Source organism: Rhinolophus sinicus, linkage group LG07 (genome assembly GCF_036562045.2).
Source record: "Rhinolophus sinicus isolate RSC01 linkage group LG07, ASM3656204v1, whole genome shotgun sequence".
NCBI lineage: Eukaryota > Metazoa > Chordata > Mammalia > Chiroptera > Rhinolophidae > Rhinolophus > Rhinolophus sinicus.
In genome coordinates this window covers 31,497,941-31,521,643 of record NC_133757.1, presented here as the reverse complement: position 1 = coordinate 31,521,643, position 23,703 = coordinate 31,497,941, and the positions used below count along the sequence as shown (strand labels likewise).

At 41.5% G+C, this 23,703-nt stretch overlaps 4 protein-coding genes across 10 annotated transcripts in view; 3 read left to right on the top strand and 1 right to left on the bottom strand.

Annotated features, from left to right (window-relative positions):
• Positions 1-23,703, bottom strand: part of SLC16A12 (solute carrier family 16 member 12) — a 184,963-nt gene that overhangs the window by 20,944 nt on the left and 140,316 nt on the right. The window lies entirely within an intron of this gene.
• IFIT3 (interferon induced protein with tetratricopeptide repeats 3) lies at positions 1,792-14,764 on the top strand. Its single transcript, XM_019739018.2, has 2 exons — positions 1,792-1,931; positions 10,400-14,764. Exons 1-2 carry the CDS (start codon positions 1,927-1,929, stop codon positions 11,856-11,858), a joined length of 1,464 nt encoding a protein of 487 aa, XP_019594577.1. The 5' UTR covers positions 1,792-1,926; the 3' UTR covers positions 11,859-14,764.
• Positions 1,792-21,974, top strand: LOC141572924 (interferon-induced protein with tetratricopeptide repeats 1B-like). Its single transcript, XM_074339411.1, is given in 3 exon segments — positions 1,792-1,931; positions 19,032-20,376; positions 20,378-21,974. Coding segments are annotated over 3 exon segments (1,446 nt in total). The 5' UTR covers positions 1,792-1,926; the 3' UTR covers positions 20,474-21,974.
• The window catches only part of LOC109450775 (interferon-induced protein with tetratricopeptide repeats 1), a 48,569-nt gene continuing 26,690 nt past the window's right edge, over positions 1,825-23,703 (top strand). Inside the window, exon 1 of the mRNA XM_074339413.1 lies at positions 1,825-1,931. Within this exon, the coding sequence (XP_074195514.1) occupies positions 1,927-1,931 (5 nt within the window). The 5' untranslated portion in view covers positions 1,825-1,926. The remainder of the gene's footprint in view (positions 1,932-23,703) is intronic.

Genomic DNA, 23,703 nt, shown 5'->3' with positions numbered 1-23,703 from the left:
ACATGAATGTTCATAGCAGCATTATTAATAATAGCCCAAAAGTGGATCCATCAACTGATGAATTGATACATTAAGGAAGGCATGCCCATACCGTGGAATGTTATTTGATGATAAAAATAAATTAAATATTTACTAATTGTCATGCAGGGTGTCATGTGGGGTCTCAGCTCCCGCTCCCCACATAAGAATGCAGGACATGGTGAGGCCAAAAAGGAACACCCACGAAGCCATAGATAGGGGAGTCATACCACTACAGTCTCGCTGGTGGCTGGGTTGGAGACACAGGAAAACAGGAGCCACATGATCTGCAGCCTGCCATCTGCTTCTCTGCCAACCAACTTCACTTTAACTGCAATATGCCTCTCTGCAATCCGCAATACACGCTCCATGCTTTCTAGCTTAGCCACGGCAGTTAAACAGTGGCTAATGGCTAACCAGTAAAAACTGATGGCCAACTAGTCACAGCTGATGACCATCTTCTACCCGAGCCAGCACCTTTCCACATGAGGCCAAGAGCCTGGAAACTGCTCTCTGGGACTCTGTCCCCACACTGATATATGCTACAACAAAGATGGAACCTCAAAATCATGCTAAGTGAAAGAAGCCAGTCAGAAAAGGTTACATACTGTATGATTCATTTTATATGAAATGTCCAGAGTAGACAAATCTATAGAGCCAAAAGTAGATTAGTGGTTGCCTACAGCTGGGAGGCATCATAGGCTTGGAGGTGACAGCAAATGAGGTGTGGGGTTTCTTTTGGGGGTAATGAGAATATTCTGAAATTGATTGTGGTAATGGCTGCCCAGCTCTGTGAAATGCTAAAACTATTTTTGTACTTTAAATGGGTGAATTATATGGTATATGACTTATATTTTAATATAACTTTTAAAAAAGAATGAGTACTCTTATTACAATTGTATATATAAAAAAAAGCAAGCTTTTCTTCTATCACCTTCTATTTTTAACCTCTAAGATTGTTTGCACTATTATGTACCTATCTAAATTCTTTTAGGTAGTTAAGAGAAAGGTAAAAGCTTGAGTTTTCTTGCTCTTAACTGCCCTCAGCTCAAAATAGTCCACATGCCAAAGTGGCACATTTTGGGGAAGTTCATTCTGAAACCCTTCAGAAATTTTATTTTAAAAAATCTCTTAGGATAATATTACTTCTTTAGAGCTCAAAGCATAAATACATAAATTTATTCAGCTAGCTAGCCAGCCATTAAACAATATTATATGTCACTGTTTCCCATTTTACAGCTGGGGAAACTAAATGATTGATTGCCTTAGATCTCAAAGATTTAAATTGCTCCGGGATTATTCCAGGGATTGGTTTCCTGTGTTTAGTATGAGGCAAAAAGAAAATTCAGCCTCAGGGATTTGACTCATTGCTAATCCCAGAGCTAGTAAACTAAACATACAGAATTAAATCCAGGTCTCCAGGTGCAATTGTCTCCCACAGATAAATTTACTGGGTGAAGTTTCTTTTTAAAAAGATTTCTGGAACAATTTTTCACATCACGTGGAGGTGGTCCCAGAAACCCCTCTAGGTGAATCTCCTACAGACTTTATTAAAAATGCAGTTTTCTGGCACCTACCCTAGATATGTGGTCAGAAGAGTGTTGTATGTAGTTTGAATCATGATTTTAAACAACATACTTCAGTAAGTCATAACAGATCTCAATCTTCAGTTATGTTTTCTTCCTCTCGATTTAAAATCAGTTTCACTTTCCAGTTCCTCGTCTCTTTCATAAAAGGCAATTACTCAGAAACAGGAAGAAAACATCAGCTGATGCCTTCCCCACCACACCCATTTTCCCTCTATATAGCTCCTTCAGCATTTACTTGAGGCACACGAAGGAAGATTTCTGAAGAGCAAATCAGCTTGGACGCCAGCTTTTCAGACCAGCAGAGAAGCAGATTGCCATCATGAGGTCAGTGAGATAAAAATGCATAAACAACTTTGATCTTGAATGCAAATCGTAAATTGAGTTTCTTGGATGCAGACAAGTTCCTGAGTTTGTCCTGTTACAGAGTAAACGTGCCTTTATCAGTATGGACACTTTTTATTTCTGTGGCTTTTTCTGGTATACGCCCTCAGCTCCTTAAACTTGTAGAACTGTTCACTGGAACAGTTGGAGGAGCTGAGAGCCGGGAGCTGGGATGAGAGGGAGGCTTGGCAGAGGTAATTAGATCTATTCAGGCACAAAGTTTGCTCATTCAGCGTTAGACCTAAGGGAATGACTGTGGGTTTTTGTTGTTTTTCTCGGAAGGACTAAAAAGCTTTTTATGTCATTTCTAAAGGAAGCACTTGTTTTCAGCAGATATTATTAAGGATGGAATTGGTAGTGTGGTAGTGCAAATGCAATTTACATTGAAGGGAATTTTGCCCTGAAAGTTTGTTCATTTCAAGATGTGAAGTAGAAGAAACGATGCTGACAGATGCGCATTTTCCCATTTCTTATATGAAAACAAACTTAAAGGTTAAAGTTGATTTTTATTCCTGTGAGAGCTGGTGAGGAGCAGAAAATAATTTCTCTTCAAAATGTAACGACCTAATCTCTTTTCTAATACTGATCTAATTTCTAGTGATGGAAAGCAGAGCAATGTTTGCCAGGCAGATGGTGGAGGATGGGGTTGGAATTGACTAGGAAGATACAGGGGGATCTTTGCAGATGATACGAATAGTCTATAAGGAGATAGTGGTGGTGGCTTCAGGGGAATATACATTTGTCAAAACTCATTAAACTGTACGCTTAAAATGGGTGCATTTTATTATATGTAAAGCAAAATCTGAGTAAACTTGATTTTGAAAAAATGCATATAGACCTGCCATCACATAGAGCCTAAAGAGAGATAGAACTGAGAGAAAAAGAAGGCTTTCCCATCAAACACCTAGGAGGAGGGATTGAGGGGGTTGATAACCTGGGAAGGAAGGATCCTAGTAACCACTCAGGGAGTGAGGAAAGGAAGACCCAAGGGCTCCCAAATGCTCTGCCATATCAAAGTAGGGATGGGGTAGGGGATAGTAGGTTAAAAGGAATTTACTACCAAGTGCCTTAGATTACCCTTTTCTACCTAATGGGCTCCTGGTCATGCATGAGTAGGGCTGACCACAATATCTGGTCCTGCCAAGAGCCTTGGTAGCCACTCTGCCCAAGTGCTTGGCTGTGTCCAGAGCTACTGACCCAAGGAACTCTGAGGGGGGGGCTCTCTGGACTATGATAGACTGAAGCCCACATCGATGTGCCCTGTTCCCAAAGGCTGTAGAGACCACAGCAGGTTCAGTAGCTCCTCCCTAGCGGTGCTACAATCTGTCAAAGCAGGAAACCACCTGGGGCAATGCGTAACACCTGCCGGCAGGCTGATGGGTACCTCCTCTCTGCCCCATCCTCTGAGGAACTCTGTTGTTCCCTTCACGCACTCAAAATTCACTTAAAATTATAACACTGATATACCAGTAATTGTGGTGGTAAACAGTTTCTATGTGATCAGTAGTTGGTAGTGTACTCTGTTAAGCCCTTTACATTCATGATCTCATATCATTCTCCCAATAGCCCTCAGAAGGAAGAACTATTATTTTTTTATTTGCTTCATTTTCTATGTGAGTGAAATGGTGCTCAGAGGGCAAATTACTTGCCCAAGGGTTAACACAAAGAGTAGGTGTAGGAGCAGGATCATTAGTGAAGCCCCGAAATCCAGTGTTAAGCATTTTCTGGCTCTGTGCACAAAGAACAACAGGGTGAAATGTGTTAATGCTTTTAATTATGCTCACATTAGAGAGAAGTGGCCAGGACTGGAAGGACCAGGCCCTCAGGGTCCCTATTTGGAGAGTGAGGACCACTCTTTGATGGTGACCCACTCCTTAGGGCCATACCTTAGATGAAGGTAAAAGGGATCTCCCCACAGTATACTTTTCCATACTTTGGATGGAAAGTAGAAGACAATTCATTCTACGCCATATTGAAAGTAAGGAAGTGAAGCTAAATGATGTGATTCAAGAAATATCCCAGAGCTTGTGAAAGAGATACACTAAATCCAGGTATCCTATGGTTCTTTTCCTCTCTTCTAGATCGTCTGACTCACTGTTTGGCATGTGACATTAACTCCCACAAGTCAATAGGAAATTGCTTTTCTAAACACCTCTAGAACAGTGTTTCTCAAAATGTGGCACAGAGACTCCTGCCACAGAAATTCCAGGGTGCTTATAAAAATGCAGGTTCCTGAGCCCAAGCCCCTCCCCCGCCCCCCCTCCCACCCCCCCCAGCTTGCATTAGAATCTCTGGGAGTAGAGCCTAGGATCTGGAAAGCATCTACAGTGCTTTTTTTTTTTTTTTTTTTTTTAACAAACTTTCAAACACATTCTAAGAATCTGTGTAGAACAATATTCCCAGCCGAAAGTAAGCTCAGCTCTCACACGTCCAATTTCAATTTCTCCTCAAGGGGAAAGTCGACAGCACTGACAGTGTCAGTTTCATTGTCCTTTTCTGATCCATAAAAGCACGTACCTAAGGGCTCTAGCACCCAGGGCAGGGTGGGAACCTTTCAGCTCTTGCTTGCAATCTACAAGCAGAATATAGCATCAGCCTGGACCCCAGCTATTCAGAATTACAAGGAAACAGCCATCATGAGGTAAACAGGCCCTGCTTCTCTGAAAGGAAGTGGAGCATTTCTCACAAATCTTGTTCTTGCACGCTTTGTCTGGCATTATGCTGATTCAGTGTTTGATTATCAGTTAAATATGCATTTCTCTAACTTGATCATAAATCGATCTTCCCAATACATGCATTTCTATTTCTGTGGCTCTTTCTGTTTCAAGTCAGGTAGCCTGAGGACCCTGAGGGAAGTGTTCCCAGCAGCACTGACAGCTGGGAAGGGGCGGGAGCTTGTTTGAGAGCCTACAGGGAAAACCTGCTCGGAACCTTTCAGGCAAAATTTGAGCAATGAGAGCTGGGGCCTGGAAGACAGTTAGTGGAGGTCCTGGTCCCTCTTTTGTTTCTTATAGACTATATCAGAGGTGTTCATGAGTTCTGTTTTGGTGGTGGTGGTTATTGTAAAAGCATGCTTTCTTCCCAGCAAATGTGCTAACAACAAATTCATCACTGCAAAACTCCAATTCGTAATGAGGTCATTTCTATTTTGCAATTTGCTTTTCAGAATTGAGAACTATATCTTTTTATTGACCTGCTAGACCTCCCCCCCCCCCCACCTTGTGAACAGGGAGAAAGTGTTGCAGACTCTCAAACTGTGTTACAGGTGCCCAGTATCACAACCAACCAGAGTGCCCTGTGTCGTGCTGGGTGTCATGTGGGGGTCTCAGCTCCCGCTCCCCACATAAGAACGCAGGATATGGTGAGGCCAAAAAGGAACACCCATGGAGCCATAGATAGGGGAGTCATACTACTATATTCTCGCTAGCGACTGAGTTGGAGACACAGGAAGCAGGAGCCACACTATCTGCAATCGACACTCCGCTGCTTGCTAGCTCAGCCACCATCTTCTTGCTAGCCCCCATGTTATGCTAGCGTAGCCACAGCAGTTATATTAGTGGCCAATGGCTCACTGGTTACAGCTGATGGCCAACTAGCCACAGCTGCTGACCATCCAATCACAGTTGATGGCCATTTACTACCCGAGTGAGCACCTTTTAGGTAGGCCACCTTTCCATGAGAGCCTGGAAACTGCACTCCTGGCTCTGTCCCCACACCCTGTTACAATACAAATTTCTGGGCCCTGCATTCTGAAATCCTAATTGAGTAGATCAGAAATAGACCTGGGGGGGAGGGGGAATAAGTATTTAAAGAGGATCGCAGGCACTTCCTATGAATATTCAACGCTCCCTGCCTTGCATGTGTGTAAATGGGAGTAGAAGAAGCCCAAAATGGGTGGGGAGTCAGAGGGATGGGAAGGATGTTGACCTAAAGCGAGGCTTGTCTATTTAAGGGGTGTTTTAGTGATGAAAAACTAGTGATTGGAAATTACTTCCAAAAAGTAAGGTCTTCCTGCACCGTTGCTACTCACAGTGTGGTCTGAGTCCAACACCCCCTGAGAAGTTGTTTTAAAGGTAGCATCCCAGAATGTAGAAATGCAAGCTCCTTGGGTGATTTGGTCCATGTGCACATTAAAATGTAGGAAGTACTGCTCTGGAGAGTTCCTTGGCTCACTTTTTTATTTTTTAATTAGTTTCAGGTGTACAAAAACAACATAATGATTAGACATTCATTCCCCTCACAAAGTGATAACCCCTGCTATCTACTACCCCTCTGACATCATACATTGTTATTATAATATCATTGACTATATTCCCTATGCCGTACTTTACATCCCCTTACATGTGACTTTATATATAGGTATATATTTCATTATATTGACATTCAATATTATTGTACATTAGCTTCAGGTGTACAGCGCAGTGGTCAGACATCTACACAATCTATGAAGTGATCCCCCCAATCAGTCCAGTGCACATCTGACACCCTACGTAATCTATACAACATTATTGATTATAGTCCCCATACTGTATTTCACATCCCTGTGACTATTTTGTGACTACCAATTTGTACTTTCTAATCCCTTCATTTTCTCCCCCATCCCCCAATCCTCCCTCCCATCTAGCAACTGTCAGTTTTTTTTCCATCTCTGTGTCTATTTGTTTTGTTTGCTCTTTTATTCTGTTCTTTAGATTCCACATATAAGTGAGATCATCTTGTATTTGTCTTTCTCAGTCTGACTCATTTCACTTAGCATAATATTCTCTAGGTCCATCCACGTTGCCGCAAATGGTCAGACTTCATTCTTTTCTATGGCCAAGTAACAGTCCATTTTATAAATGTACCACAATTTCTTGATGCAATCTTCTATTGATTGGCATTTTCGTTGTTTCCATATCTTGGCTATTGTGAATAACGCTACAGCAAACATAGGAGTGATATATATATATTTTTAATTAGTGTTTTGGATTTCTTTGCATAAATACCCAGGAGTGGAATTGTTGGGTCATAAGGTAGTTCTAGTTTTAATTTTTTGAGGAACCTCCATACTGTTTCCATTATGGCTGCACTAATTTGCAATCCCACCAACAGTGTACGAGGGTTCCCTTTTCTCCACATCCTCGCCAGCACTTGTTGTTTGTGGATTCATTGATGACAGCCATCCTGACAGGAGTGAGGTGATATCTCATTGTGGTTTTCATTTGCATTTCTCTTATGATTAGTGACATTGAGCATCTTTTCATATGTCTATTGATCATTTGTATGTCCTCTTTGGAGAAATGTCTATTCAGGTCCTCTGCCCATTTTTTAATTGGATTGTTTGGTTTTTCTGTTTGTTTGTTTCATTTTATTTTTTTTAATTTAATACTTATTATTATTATTTTTATTGTATTGGGTAATATTGGGGAACAGTGTGTTTCTCCAGGACCAATCAGCTCCAAGTCGTTGTCATTCAATCTAGTTGTGGAGGACGCAGCTCAGCTCCAAGTCCAGTCACTGTTTTCAATCTTTAGTTTCAGGAGGCACATCCCACCATCCCATGTGGGAATTGAACTGGCCACCTTGTTGTTAAGAACTTGCACCCTAACCAATTGACCCATCCAGCTGCCCCAGATTGTTTGCTTTTTGGTGTTGAGTTAGTTATATAAGTTGTTGGTTTTTTAAAATAAATTTTGGATGTTAACCCCTTATCAGATATATCATTGGCAAATTCTTCTCCCATTCAGTAGGATGTCTTTTTGTCTTGTTCATGGTTTCCTTTGCTGTGAAAAAAGTTTTTAGTTTGATGTAGTCCCATTTGTTTATTTTTTCTTTTGTTTCTCTTGCCCAAGGGGAAATATCAGTAAAAATATTACTAAGGGTAATGTCTGGGAGTTTACTTCCTATATTTTCTTCTAGGAGTTTTATGGTTTTGGGTCTTACGTGTAAGTCTCTAATCCATTTTGAGTTTGTTCTTGTATATGGCATAAAAAGGTGGTTCAGTTTCATTTTTTTGTCCGGTTATCACCAGCACCATTTATTAAATAGACTGTCTTTACCCCAATGAAAATTCTTGCTTTCTTTGTCATAGATTAAATGACCATATAGGCATGGATTTATTTCTGGGCTCTTTATTTTGTTCCATTGACCTGTGTGCCTGTTTTTATGCCAGGACCATACTCTTTTGATTACTATAGACTTGGAGTATTATTTGATATCAGGTAGTGTGATACCTCCAGCTTTGTTCTTATTTCTCAGAATTTCTGTGGCTAACTGGGGTCTTTTGTGGTTCCATATAAATTTTAGGATTATTTGTTCTGTGAAAAATGTTATTGGTATTTTGATAGAGATTGCTTTGAATCTATAGATTGCTTTGTGTAATATGGACATTTTTAACTGTATTAATTCTTCCTGTCCATGAGCATGGTATATGTTTCCATTTATTTGTATCTTTTTTAATTTCTCTATTCAATGTCTTATAATTTTCTGAGTACAGATCTTTTACTTCCTTGGTTAAATTTATTCCTAAGTATTCTTTTTTTGATGCAATTGTAAAACAGATTGTGTTCTTAATTTCTCTTTTTGATAGTTCATCATTGGTGTAAAAAAAATGCAACTGATTTCTGAGTATTAATTTTGTATCCTGCTACTTTAAATTCATTTATCAGTTATAATAGTTTTTTTGGCGGAAACTTTGGTGTTGTGGCTCACTTTTTGAAGTGATGGGCTCCTTGAGTTGTGCCTGTTCTGACCAACTAACTAGTCATGAGGTCTGCCTGTCCCTTCATCTAGTCCTCTGGAATATAACCAGAGCATCTGTAGTACAAGCTGCCTCAGAGATTTCCCTGGAAACTCCTATTCTTACCATTTAAACAAGGCCTCTTTCTGAAATTTTCAAGATTATATTCTAGTAGTGGCTTTGACTAGACCCTGGAAGGAGATGTGGCACGTAGTCGGCAGCACCAACAGGCTGTCTGTCACCATCCAGGTAGATGAGCAGGAAAAGGAGGAAAGACTATAAATGGGTCAATTCTGGATATTTCCTTTCTTAGTACCAGTGCTGCTTTTTATCTGCTCTGGTCAGCAAAACCTCCTGGCTACAGTTTGAGGCCATGAGAAATCTCTTCCTGGGCCATAGGGACTCCCACTTCCTCAATGCTTTCTACTAAATACACAATCTCCAGGTAGGAAGGGCATTCAACTCTCCATGTTTCATCTGAAATTAGACATTCTCTTTGTCAAGTTAAAGCAGCCATCATTCTACCTGCTTGCTTGTCCTCCCTTTAAATATCTGAATTTAATTGTCGTACAGTAATTTAGTAAACTTTGTACGTATACATATAAAGAGTATTTAGAGCAACTTTCAAACACATAATATAAATTAGTAAGTGAGGAAACCTTGGCAAATGGCATATTGACTTTTAGAAAGGCAATAGTATTTTTTCCAGAAACTTCATCTATACAGTACAGGGTTATCAACTATAGACACCAGTTATACATTAAAACTTCAGATTTTCTTCATCTCATAGCTGAAAGTTTGTATCTTTTTACCAACCTTTCCCTGTTTCCCCCACTCTTTATCCCTGGTACATATTTATGTACTGTGTTTCCCTGAAAATAAGACCTAGCCAGACCAGCAGCTCTAATGCATCTTTTAGAGCAAAAATTAATATAAGACTCAGTCTTATTTTAATATAACAGAAGAACCGGTCTTACATAAGACCTGGTATAATATAATATAATATAATATAATATAATATAATATAATATAATATAATACAATACAATACTGGGTATAATATAATATCATACCAGGTCTTATATTAATTTTTGCTCCAAAAATGATCCAGTTAGGTCTTATTTCCAGGGAAATACAGTATTTAGAATGAGCTAGAGAAAATGGGAGTTATCATGAGAAATTGGGTGACATGATATTATGGAGGTTGAGACATGCCATGACCCACTGTCTGCAAGATGCAGACACAGGAAAGCCAATGGTGTAGTTCCAGTCTGAATTCAAAAGCCTCTGAACTAATGGAGGGCTAGAGGTATTGAGCTCCAGTCCAAGTCTCAAGGCTGAAGAACCAGGAGTGCCAATGGTATAAGTCCCAGTCTGGGGGAAAGAGACGACCAATGTCCCAGCTCAGCAGCCAGGCAGAGAGAGCAAACTCACCCTTCATCTGCCTTTTTGTTTTACTCAGGCTCTCAACACATGGGATGTTGGGGAGGGTAACATGCTTCACTCAGTCTACTGATTCAAATGCTATTCTCTTTCAGTAACACCCTTATAGACATGCCCAGAACCAATGTTTTAGAAATCTGGGCATCCTATGGCCTAGTCAACGTGACACACACAATTAACATGCAATTGTATCACAGGGTGCAATGCTTGGCAGCTGTACTCACAAAGACCATGTTTATTTACTCCACAGTGAGGTCAATAAGAACTCTCTGGAGAAAATCCTTCCACAGTTGAAATGCCATTTCACATGGAACTTATTTAAGGAAGAAAGTGTCTCACATGATCTAGAAGCTAGAGTGTGTAACCAGATTGAATTTTTAAACGCTGAGTTCAAAGCTACCATGTACAACTTGTTGGCCTACATAAAACACCACAGAGGCCAAAACGAGGCAGCCCTGGAATGCTTACGGCAAGCTGAAGAGTTAATCCAGCGAGAGCACGCTGACCAAGCAGAAATCCGAAGTGTGGTCACCTGGGGAAACTACGCCTGGATCTACTATGACATGGGGAGACTTTCAGAAGCTCAGGTTTATGTAGACAAGGTGAAACACGTGTGCAAGAAGTTTTCAAATCCTTATAGTATTGAGTGTCCTGAACTTGACTCGGAAGAAGGGTGGACACTGCTGCAGTGTGGAGCAAAACGAAAAGAAAGGGCGAGGATGTGTTTTGAGAAGGCTCTGGAAAAGAAACCCAACAACCCAGAATTCTCCTCTGGACTGGCAATCGCAATGTACGGTCTGGATGATAAACTACAGAAGCAGTACTGTGTCAGTATTCTGAAGGATGCCATTGAGCTCAATCCTGACAATCAGTACATCAAAGTTCTCTTGGCCCTGAAATTGCAAAAGATAAATAAAGAAACCGAAGGGGAGCCGTTGGTGGTAGAGGCCCTGGAGAAAGCTCCTCGCCAAACAGATGTCCTTCACAATGCAGCCAAATTTTACCAAATAAAAGGTGATACAGACAAAGCTATTGAACTGTTTCAAAAGGCGTTGGAATCCATGCCAAACAGTGGCTACATCTGTCACCAGATTGCACGCTGCTATAGGGAAAAAGCCAACCAAATTCAGGACTCAGGGTACTCTGAAGTTAGTAGGAATAGAGAGAAGTTTGAAGAACTAAGCAAATATGCTATGGACTACTCAAGTAAAGCTATGAAGAAGGGACTAAGTGCTTTGTATGCATATTCTGATCTCACTGAGCCGGAAAAAGAATGTCACCAAACAGCTTTCAATAGGGAGCTCCCCAATACTGAAAGGAAACAACTCCATCAGGGCTGTTACAACTTACAGGAGTATCATGGGACGTCTGAAGACACTCCTGTCCAACAACATTTAAAAGGTTTGTCCCTAAGCACCGAATCAACTGAGAAGGAAAAGATGAAATACCAACCACAGAATGCCGCTGAAAATCAGCTTCCACAAAATACACCAAATTCTTGGTACCTCCAAGGCTTAACTCACAAGCTGAACGGAAATCTGTTGCAAGCAGCCGAATGTTTTGAGAAGGAACTAGGCTGCCTGCTAAGGAACAGCCCGTCAGGCATAAGCAGGTTTTTCCTGCCAACATCAGAGCTTGAAGAAGAGAGCAGTGAGAGAGTAGGCCAGGGCGCAGAGAGCTCTACTCTCGGAGAGCCTCTCGGCTCCTGAGCTGTAACAGAGAGGAGAAAAAGGAACAGAGAACAGGGAGCCTGGAATAGTGGTCGTGAGGGGGAGAAAGGTGGGAAGGCAGCAGTTCCCAATCTGAGCTTGCTGAGCAAGGTAGTCTTGCTTATTGCTTTAAGGTACATTGTTAGAGAGCTGTTTGCTCACATCTGTCTCCCGTCCATACCAGCCATACACAGTTCTCTAGTCTGCAGATCTCATGACAAAAGACTACTAGAAATGGCGCTTCAGACCTGCAGGCTGTGATTAGTTCTCAGTTTGCACTGAGTTCACCAAAAATCCCCCATTTTTGCTCTTCTTTCCAAGGGTCGTTACTGGTGACTGCCTACCCACAGAATCTCACATCCTTCATTCCATTACTATTTAACCTTCTGGGCCTCCTAGAAGTCTAGCTTTTGACGAGCCCTGCAATATTCCTTATGTGTTGCTCTTGACTTCAGCCATGTATATATGTGTGTGTTCTTGACAGTGATGCTACAAATATATTCTACAATACGTTCTAAAATGTATTCTAAAGTATGCATTCTACAATAAATTAAAATTTTCCCACTCAAGAATGAAGTAACTGTGTGGCTTGCATGTGTGACTAAGAATATTAATTCCCAAAGTTTCTCTTGCTAAGGACGGTGGGTAATTGCTACAGCCATGCCATGCTATTCTCAACATAGTCATTTTAGCTCCTTCTTGAATTAACACTCTCATTCTGTAGCCAGCCCATCCTAGGACTGTGGGAACTCTGACTCTCATTCCAGCTCGAGCCTCAGCTGAGTCCAGTGCCCAGGTAGCAGCCTCTGCTGTAGACCAGGGTTGCTGTGCACCCAGGAAGACCTTGACAATTGCCTCCCTGCCAAATACCATTTCACTACCCCAACCCCCACCCCGCCACATGCACAGTCACTCATGGTTATGGAGAAATGCTGACTCCAATTTGAGATAATCAACAGAAGAGTTTTGATGTCCCTGCTCCTTTCTCTTTCCTAAATTGTGTGGAAACATACCCGCAACTGGGATCTACCAGAAAGTGGACATTTAACCCAGGTTTGCCTGAGAATGATGCTGTGTCCTTAGCCAGTATTCCCATGGTTTGGGAATCGAAGGGCAGCCATTTGTGGGAAGAGACTCTCATAAAGCAGAATCCTCACAGAAAATTGGATAGGTTGAAGAGAGATCCACTCAGCCAGTCTTGGCCTGTCCTTCTCCTTTGCTTCACCAGATGGAGTTATCATTTCCTAATTGCTGCTGCATTGTTGTTTTTTTCAACGTGAATGCTAAGATGTTGGCACAATCCGTGGGTCTGGTGATTTTCACAAGTAGGACTCACAGGCCTCAACATAGAGTCATACTCATACTAACATTGCCGCCCCCCCCACACCCCAAGCAAGTGCACGTCCTAGATAAAACGCCTCTAGGGTCACAAGCACATATAAGTTCCTGATATGACTTCGGCTACAGCCCTTGTGATCAACAGTTTCCCCGCCTCCCACAGCCTTCCCCTTGTGTATCCCTTAGCTAGGACTCTTGTGGAGCTTACCAAAACTCCATTCTTTTTGGTTTGAAGTGACTCATGCAGCCTTATCCTGGGAACACTAACGCATTTTACCCATGGATCATAAGTAAGACCTGTGCCCCAGGTCCTGCCTCCCTCTCTCTGCCTGCAACCTGCCTGGCCCTTCCTAGCGTATGTGGCTCCAGGACCTATGAGTAGTGAACCTGTCTATTCCAGCTTCCCTTCTGGTCTTTTGACAAACTGCCAAGAATCACCCTTTCCCCTATTGCTTAGCTAAGGCTTGTCTTGCCTTCCTTGTTTACCTATGACAGGGCCAAACACAAATCCTCCAAATTCCCGTTCCAGGTCTCATAAATGGTTAGGTGAACGATTTTTCTCCACTGACCAATCAGAATAAAAAGCCTGTAAATTTAACTTAACTAAATTTCTCTCCTACCCCACAGGACCCTGAAATCTGGCTCACCCCTCAGATTCAACAAGCACTGGAATGCCAAACAGTCCCTCTCAAAATCTGGCTGAGGACAAGGAAACATTATTTCCTACTTAGCTTTTGGATCTCCCCACCTGCTCCTGCCCTCCCTCACACCCAGTTCTCTCTAGCCTGGTTTACTCCTCCATAGAAAAGAAAAGCTCTTTTCTGACTAATCTTTGAGACATTTGCAGATCTGATGATCAGAGCCATCTCCCTATCCCCATAGTCACCTTCCCCCTAGTATGGTAGTCACCCAACCTTATTGCAAGTCTTTTTTTTTTTTTTTTTTCACTTAATAAACTTTATTTTTAAAGCACTTTTAGGCATATAGAAAAAAATGCGCAGAAAAGTACAGAGTTCTAAAATATCACCCCAATCCACCTGCTCCCTCCTTATACAGTTTTGCCTATAATTAACATCTTGCATTCTGTGGTGTAGTAGTTCCTATCGATGAACCAAAATTGATACATTGTTACTAACTGAAATCTATCATTTACATTAGGGTTCACTTTTTGCATTGTACGTGACATTATGTATCTACCACTAGACTCTCAGAAGAGTTTCACTGCTTGAAAAATGTCCTGTGCTCCACCTACTCTTCCATTCCCCATTCTCTCTATTCCCCTGGCAACCAATGATCTTTTTTTTTATTTCTATACTTTGGCTTTGGCTAGAATGCCATTTAGTTAAAATTACATAGTATATAGCCTTTGTAGATGCTTCTTTCACTGAGCAATGTGCATTTAAGATTCCTACATGTCTTTCGGTGGCTTGATAGCTGATTTCTTTTGACTGCTGAGTCATATTCCATTGCCTGGACGCACCACTGTTTGTTTATCCCCTCACCTGTTGAAGGACATCTTGACTGCTTTCAATTTTGGCAATTATAAATAAAGCTTCTCTAAACATTTATATACATGTTTTGTGCAAACATAAGTTTTCAGTTCATTTGGGTAAATACATGGGAGCACGATTGCTGGATTGTATGGTAAGGGTATGTTTGTTTAGTTTTGTAAGAAACTACCACAGTCTTCAAAAGCGGCTGTACCATTTTGCATTCCCACCTGCGATGAATGTGAGTCCCTATTGCTCCACATCCTCACCAACATTTGGTGTTGTCAGTATTTTGGATTTTAACCATTTTAATAGTATGCAGTGGTATCTCATTGTTGTTTTAATTTGCAACGTCCTAATGACATATAACGTTGAGCATCTTTTCGTATGCTTATTTGCCATTTGTATATCTTTTATGGTGAGGTGTCTATTCACCAAAATATGTGTGCATTTTTTAATTGTGTTTTTTTTTTCTTGTTGAATTTAAAGAATTCTTTGTGTATTCTGGATATAAGTCCTTTATTAGATATGTGTTTTGCACATATTTTCTCCCAGCCTGTGGCTTGTCTTTTTATTCTCTTAACAGTGTCTTTCACAAAGCAGAAGTTTTTAATTTCAATAAAGTGCAATTCATCAAAAATGAAGTCCAACTTATCACCATCTTTCATGGATGGTGCTTTTGGTATTGTATCTAAAAACTTATATCTAAACCTAAGGTCACTTCAATTCTGTCCTATGTTATCTCCTAGAAATTTTATAGTTTTGCATTTACATTTGGATCTATGATCCATTTTGAATTAATTTTTGTGCATGATGTAAGGGCTGTGTCTAGATTCTTGTTTTGTTTTGTTTTTGCATGTGGATGTTCAGTTGTTCTAGAACCATTTGTATAAAGGACTATCCATTGAACTACCTATGCCCGTTTGTCAAAGATCAGTTGGCTGTATTTGTGTCGATCTTTTTCTCGACTCTGCATTCTGTTCTCTTGATCTATTTCTTTCTTCTTCTTTTGCCAGTACCATACTGTCTTAATTATTCTAGTTCCATAGTAAATCTTAAAGTTGGGTAGAGTCAGTCTTCTGAATTTGTTCTTCTTTAATATTGTGTTGGCTATTCCAGGCCTTTTGCTTTTCTATAAAAACTTTAGAATCAGTTTGTTGATAGCCGCAGAATAATTCATTGAGATTTTTTTTTTGAGGTTTAAAAGTTTTATTTCTATAAATCATAGCTGATGAATATCAAAGCCTTCACACATCAAGACCATGTTCCAACTCAAACCTGAAGCATCACTCTGCAAGAAGAGCTACTCCCAGAAAAGGGAGTGGTGCAACAGGCAGATACCCACAAAGTTCAAACTCTTGGGTGGAGAGGGGTCAGGGCCAGAGGGCCTCAGCCTGAGCAGCCCCGGCAGCCAGCTGCAGTGCGTGCACTCAAAGATCTGGTCCACTTCTAACTTGCTTTTGGGGACTTGACAAATGATTTGTCCCAAAATTGGTGTCCCGTGTCTGAATGCACCACAGGCAAGTTCTCGTACCCCTGTTTTTTCCATTTCGCTAGAAGATTTCCATCTGATACAGGACTAGAAGGGGATAGCTGACTGGAAGTCACCCCCCCTTTTAAGATCTCTTGTCCCCCTGCACAGGCCAGTCCCTCCTGGGAAAGGCTGGATGCCTGCTGCCAGGCTCCATGCAGGGGCATGTCCGTGGCTCCTTGACTTGGGCCCTATGGTGGGAATATCTAGATCACCCTAACTGAAGCTCGCAGCAGAGTACCCCACTTCAGCAGCTGCACAGTCAGTCATGACACAAGGCACTTCTCGATACTCCAAACTGATAATGGCTCTCTAGAGTATTCCTTTAGGCATAAGCCGCTGGCCCTGGTCCAAGCAGCTTCCATCACAGACATCCCCGAAATCACATCTCTGGGGCCATTGTTGATGGTTACACATTAGACAAGAATTTGACATGTTCCACAAAAATCTACGTCTCTGTCCCCCATGGATCTTTCCACAACACTGAAGTCATCAGAAGGTCCACGTATCCTCTATCTCCTAGGCCAATGTGGCCTAGGAGAATCTGCATATCAAAACTGCTTCTCGCAAACCTCCTCTCCACTGCCCAAACTGAGCATGTACTGGTAGTCAAAGCAGAGACAGCCCTCCCTAAGTTTCATTTTCACCAAGATAGGGCCCTAGCAATTTTATTGGACCTTTGGGGTGTGCAAAATGCTTATCTGTGAAACCCTAGAACTCTGGGGACCAAATCTGAGAGCTGAAATTCAGTATAATTTTCACCCATCAATGCATGGCACCCTGGCCCTGTTAGATCACCCAGAAGGAGGAGGGCCTCTTTCTACTTCTCACAAATTCTCTGGCTGGGCAGAGGTGCAGAGATTAGGGTACATGTGTAAGTCATGGCGATGTAATGTACAGCATCGGGAACAGAGTCGATAACATTGTAATAACTATATATAGTGACAGATGGTTACTAGAGTTGTGACGAGCACTCTGTAAGGACTGTCTATAAATGTTGAATCACTATGTGGCACACCTGAAACTAATATAATATTGTATGTTGATTATAATTTAAAATCAATTAATAAAATAAGAAAACCTGGAAGGGCTCATCCCCCAGTATTCTAGCAGTTTCCTCAAGCCATGTCACTCTATGTGAATGATCTTTCCGGGGCAATGTTTGTTCTCATCATACCGTGAACTGCAGTCGGCAGAAGGGGAGCATGTGAGTACACAGCTCTTCCTGATTCTGTTTCCTTTTGGGGTGACCACTGTTTCGGTGAGTATTCAATGAACAATATTGATTTTACTCACTCCTGGTCTCACTCACACACACACACACACACACACACACACAAAAAAAAAAAAAAAAAAAAAAAAAACAACAAGCTTCATTGGGTAATATTTCTTGGCCACAGTTAGGTGGCGAGAAAGGTCACTGAATCTCCTTAATTGAGTGGTTGGCCACCCAGCCATGCCTTGTAGAAAGGACAGACTGGGATCAGGACGTCACCTCCGAGGCCTGGGGAAGATGACGTACGAATGTGGGGAGATTTTGAGGTGAAGACTTGGGGGGAAATGGGAGACCTATCATGAGCTGCCAGTTGTATTTGCAGAGGCAGCAGTAAGCCTGAGAATCTCTACTCACCTGGATTTGGGAAGTTTCTCTCTCTGTCTCTATTTTAAAAGGGAATGTTTTGTAGTCTGTTTATGTGATTAGATTATGGTTAGATACTGTCAGTTACGATGGTAAGATTTGTATAAAAGTTGAATCCATTGGGATAAAAAAACAATTCATAAAACATCCTCTCTGGGATCCGCTCTTGGGCCTAATGAATAGGAGAGATGTCAAGTATGGAATGTAAGATAATTGAAGACTCAGAGGCAAATATACCCACATAGAATGTGAAGATGACTTTTTCAAGTATTAAGACTTTTTTTTTTCTCTCATGATCTAGGAGGGGGAATAGGACTTTAGTTCTATTTCACAAGAGGATGAAATACGGGAAGGACCTTCTGGTCACACTGACCCAATAGCATTCTCTCTTCTCCGTGGGTAGTTAAGAGATTACTGTAGTTGTTGAGATTTTGAGTACTTGTCATCCACTAGGCTGCAGGGTTACCTGACAAATCAATTACAAAAATGGCTCTTGTTACTTCCTTGCATAAGCACATCTGACCTCATGCAGTGTTCACTCATCCCCCTACTTCTGTTCCTGTGCAGTAAGCCTGGCATTGTGAGGTAGTCCCACCCATTTGTCAATCACTCTAGAATGGGTTGAGTAAGTTCATACAGGCATGGAAGGCAGCATGGTACCACTTTCTCCATTCCAGCTTGAACCCCATGAACCACATCATTTGGAAGCATATTTGGCACTCACATTTTGCTCAGAACCCTTCATGGAAAGTGAGAAAACCAAACTGTGTTTATGAGTTCAGAATATGGAAAAGATTAGTAAGGAATCTACCTTTCTATGAACCCTCTCTCCACATTTCTTCAGACAGCATTAGTGGTGCACTATAGTGTTGAAAAGGAGCAAGGGAGAAGGGTTTTTCAGTGTTGAGGGTGGTGCTGAAATTATTTCACATTAAAAGAATGAATTTCTTTCTGGTTGCCTTCACATAACCTTCATGTTAAAACCATGTCTTTCCTCAAGGTTTTTGTGTCAACCTGCTTTCTGTCTAATGACCCAATCATAGACTCCTGGGAGGGAACAGGTTATGAAGGCAGGGACATTAGGGGTTAATATTTGACTATTCAAAGTGCTGGCTTCGTTTCCACTGGACTGAATGCTCATGAAAAATACAATTAATTGTTGTCTATTTTTACAGTGATGAATCAAATGGGAATCTCATTAAAGATAGACTTGTTCAACTGAGATGTCACTTTACATGGAACTTGCTAATTAAAGACGTTGAAGTGTCTGATGTAGAAAACAGGGTCTTCGATGAGATTGAGTTCCTAGACACCAAATATAATGTGGGAATACACAACCTTCTGGCCTATGTGAAACACCTGAAAGGCCAGAATAAGGAAGCCCTGGAGAGCTTGAAAAAAGCTGAAGACTTAATCCAGCAAGAACATGCCAATCAATCAGACCTGAGAAGTCTGGTTACCTGGGGCAACTATGCCTGGCTGTATTACCACATGGGCCGACTGGCAGAAGCCAGGACGTACCTGGACAAGGTAGAGAACACTTGTAAGAAGTATGGCAGTACTAACTGCTATAGAATGGAGTGTCCTGAGATGGACTGTGAGGAAGGATGGGCCCTGCTGAAATGTGGAGGGAAGAATCATGAACGGGCCAAGGCCTGCTTTGAAAAGGCTCTGGAAGTGGACCCTGAAAACCCTGAATTCAGCACTGGGTGTGCAATCGCCACCTATCGTCTGGATAGTTTTAACAAAACAACACAGGACAGTGAAGATTCTTGTCTGCAAGCCCTAAAAAAGGCCATCAGGCTAAATCCAGAAGATGCATATATTAAGGTGCTCCTTGCTCTGAAGCTTCAGGATGTGGGACAAGAAGCTGAGGGAGAAAAGTACATTGAAGAAGCACTGACCAGCGAGTCCTCGCAGACCTACGTCTTTCGCTATGCAGCCAAGTTTTACCGAAAAAAAGACTCTGTGGACAAAGCTCTTCCGCTCCTAAAAAAGGCTTTACAGGCAACACCTACCTCTGTTTTCGTGCATCACCAGACAGCAATTTGTTACAAGACACAAATGCTTCAAATAAATAGAGCTACAAACTGGCATCCTAGAGGACGGGATAGAGAAGAAGTCGACCGATTGCGTCAGCTGGCTATATCTGAACTTGAAAAGACTTTGCAGCTAAAGCCCACAAATGAGATGGCTTATGTTGAACTGGCTGACATGTATGCAGAAATTGGCCAGCACAGAGTGGCTGAGGACCTTTTTCAGAAAGCATTGTGCCTGGAGGTCTGTAATCCTCACCTACAACAAGAGATTTATTACCGCTATGGCAAATTTCAAGAATTTCAGAAGTTATCTGAAGCCAATGCAATTATCTATTATTTAAAAGCAGTAAGGTTGACAGAAGAGCCATCATCTCCGAGGGATAAAAGTATGAAACGGTTGGAGAAACTGGCTCTAAAGAAACTTCAGAGAAATGCCTCAGACATAGAAAGCTTGAACATCCTTGGGTTCATCCACAAATTGAAAAGAAAAAATTAATGAAGCCCTGGAGTATTATGAGCAGGCCCTACGGCTGTCGGCTGACGTGAGAACTCTGTGGGATATGATTGGTAGGCGCTGAACTATGGAACACGCTCACATGTCATTAGATTTTAGGTTAGCATGTACTAATCATCTTTTCTGCTTGCTGCTTTCAGAAACAAATAGTGTAATTTTTCAACAATTACTCAAACCTGACAATATATTAGTTGTATTCAGAAAATAGTGAAACAATATATATGTCTTTGTGTGTGAAAGAAAAGTAACATTTCTCTATGAATGCTCTACAGTAGAAACAAATGTTTGTTAAATAGATTTTTAGCTTATAAAACACTGCACTTACATAAAATAAAATGTTTAATTCATTAATTTGATGAATCAATAGTTTTCAGTACTAGATACTAAGAACACTATGGTGATGTAAGGAAAATTATTTTCCTCTGCCTATTTTAGGTTTATCCACTTGGGACCCATAAATTAGACTAAGAAAGGACAGATTAACAGAAGAAAAATAAACAAAATTTCATAAACATGTGCATCTCACATACACATGGGAGTCCCCAGTGATGAGTACTCAAAGGTGGGGGATAGAACTTGGGCTTACATAGCATGTTAACAAAAGAACAATACAGTTTTAGAAAAGTGATAAGACAAAGGAAGAAAATGTTGAGTTTCTAAGGTGGCAAATTATAAGAAAGTAAACACTGTGGGTGCCAAAAAATGTATACACATTTTAAGCGATGTCATCTATAGGTTCGCTGTAATCGGAAACGCCTGGATGCTGATGGTAAGCACTTTGAGTACCTCCAGAAAAACGTGACTTGTACTCATCTTTTGTTATTGGTATATATTGAGTATTACAGTTTTTATACAGTTTTTTCCTTTCTTGAAATGTGAAAAAGGGCCCCCCCCCCTTCCCCGTGGCTTATGTGTTTGGAACAGGGAGCTCCTGACGCCTAGGTCTCTGGTTCTATTCCCACATGGGCCAGTGAGCTGCGCCCTCTACAGCTAAGATTGTGAACAACAGCTCTCCTTGAAGCTGGGCTGCTGTGAGCAACCAGAGGTCGGCGTGGGCTGCTGTGTGCTGCGGTGGGCTATTGTGCGCTTCCGTGAGTGACCAGTGGACAGCGTGAGTGGCCGGCAGCTGGCGAGAGCTGCCGTGAGCTGCTGTGAGCTGCTGTTGTAAGAGACCGTTAGCAAGAGAACTGCAACCTTAAGGTCAGGGTTAACAGCCCTTAGCTTAAAACAACCTAATTGTAAATTCCAGGATGTGGGCAGTTGCAGCACAGAGACCAGACGTCTTGCAGCTTATTTTATACTCTTTGAAGCTATGTAAGTCCTGTAGCTTATCTTATACTCTTTAAAGCTATGTAAATCCTGTAGTTTATCTTATACTCCTTAAAGCTATGTAAGTCCTGTAGTTTATCTTGTACTCCCTAAGACTATGGAAAATTACTGAGTGCCTTAAAAACGCTATAAAAACCCTTAGCTTTAAGGGTTTGGGGTCCTTGTTAAAACCCGCTGCGTCGGGCAGAGACTGGGACCCCAGCTGGTTGGAAATAAACCTCGCTGTGTGACTTGCATTATCGTGTGTGTCCTCTGTCTGTCTGAGGGGTGGACGATTCCAGGCCTTAACACTGTGAGCTGCCGTGAGCTGCCGTGAGCTGCTGTGAGCGGCTGACCAACGACTGGTGACCTACTGCCTCAGCTGGGGGAGTGCAAGGCTCATAATACCAGCCTGGGCCAGGGAGTTGTGTCCTACATAACTAGACTGAGAAATAACAGCTTGAACCTGAGTTGGGGAAGTGGGGGGAGGCTGAAAAAGGGGAGAAAAAAATGTGCATACATTTTTTTGGCACCCTCTGTATATGGGGGAAACTAATGGAAGATAAGCGCTAGTTAGTAAGGTTTGTTATATAGATTCCTCTGGTGGTGATCCTGGGCTGAGAAAGGCCTGGAGTTGTCTCAGGTGATTATCTTCCGTCCAGGTAGAGAAGGGAAGGGGAACACCTTTAGGAAATCCTTCCTGCTTTGCAGCAGATGGAGGGATGGCAGAGAGATTTTTTTCTACATGTTTCTCCTCTATCCAAAAGCAAAGAGTTCCTGTGAGATCTTTCATGAGCCAAAATGGCATAAAGCAAAAAAGCAACTACCTTAGGAGCCATTTTGCTAATGGAATAGAGATAAAGCACAGATGCTCACAGACACAGTTCAAAGCCATGGCAGTTTCATGCTGATACGCTTGAGTGTACTTCCCAGGGAAGGAGCTTGGCAATGCCACTCTCGCTGCTGGGGTCGTGCACTGATTCTATTAAGGCTCCCTACAAAACAAACGATGAACATTATTCTTTTGCCTTTTTTCATAAAAGCAAACTCCTTCAGAACTTTTGATTGGCAAAAATAGGTACATTTTTCATAAAAGCTAGGTGGCATAAAGCAAATTTTTGAAAAGTAGGGGATGCTTATATCTGCTTCTTCTCCATTGCCTTCAGCTCAAAATGATTCTTATGCAAACATGGCGTGCTTTGGAGTGGTATATTGTACTATCCTTCAGTGAACAAAACGGACATTTTCTCCAAACCTCCTGTGATTTACTGTTAAGACAGAGGGATTGTAATGGTGGCACTAAGTCTTCTATTTTGAGATTTGGATCTCTGGTTCAATTTGATTTAACAAGCATATTTTAAAGCTTTCTTTTCTTTCTTTACCTCTTAATAATTCTGCTTCCTTTACAGTTACTATGCATACCAGTTTCAATGTTTCTATTTACTTTGGCCCAGTGCTGGCCCTGGGACTTGGGAGAGGTTTTGTGTCTGTCTGGGATCCACTCCTGGCTCCAACTTAAATCTACATAACATATGGAAAGGTTGTGATAACCAGCTTAACTGCACCTCCCACCACCCCAAGGGACAAAGCCGAACTCAACAGAAACTTCTATTACAGGCCAAAGCTATTTCCATCCTGGTTAGAAAACATAAAACTTGAGACCAAACAAAGACTCCATGCAGTAGTTTTCAACAGAATCTGCCCAGCTGACCCTCCTCTTACTTTAATAAACCTTCCTTCTGTATTTCTACCTGACTCGTGAATCTTTCACAGCCCGTGAGCAAGTAGACACAACATTTTCAATCTAGTGAGAGAGACAGACAGTAAAATAAGTACAGTCATGCAGTGCTTAACAACAGGATACATTCTGAGAAATGCATTGTTGGGTGATTTCATCATTATGCAAACTTCAGAGTACACTTACACAAAACTAGATAGGATAGCCTACTATATGCCTAGAGGTATAGCCTATTGGTCCTAGGCTAT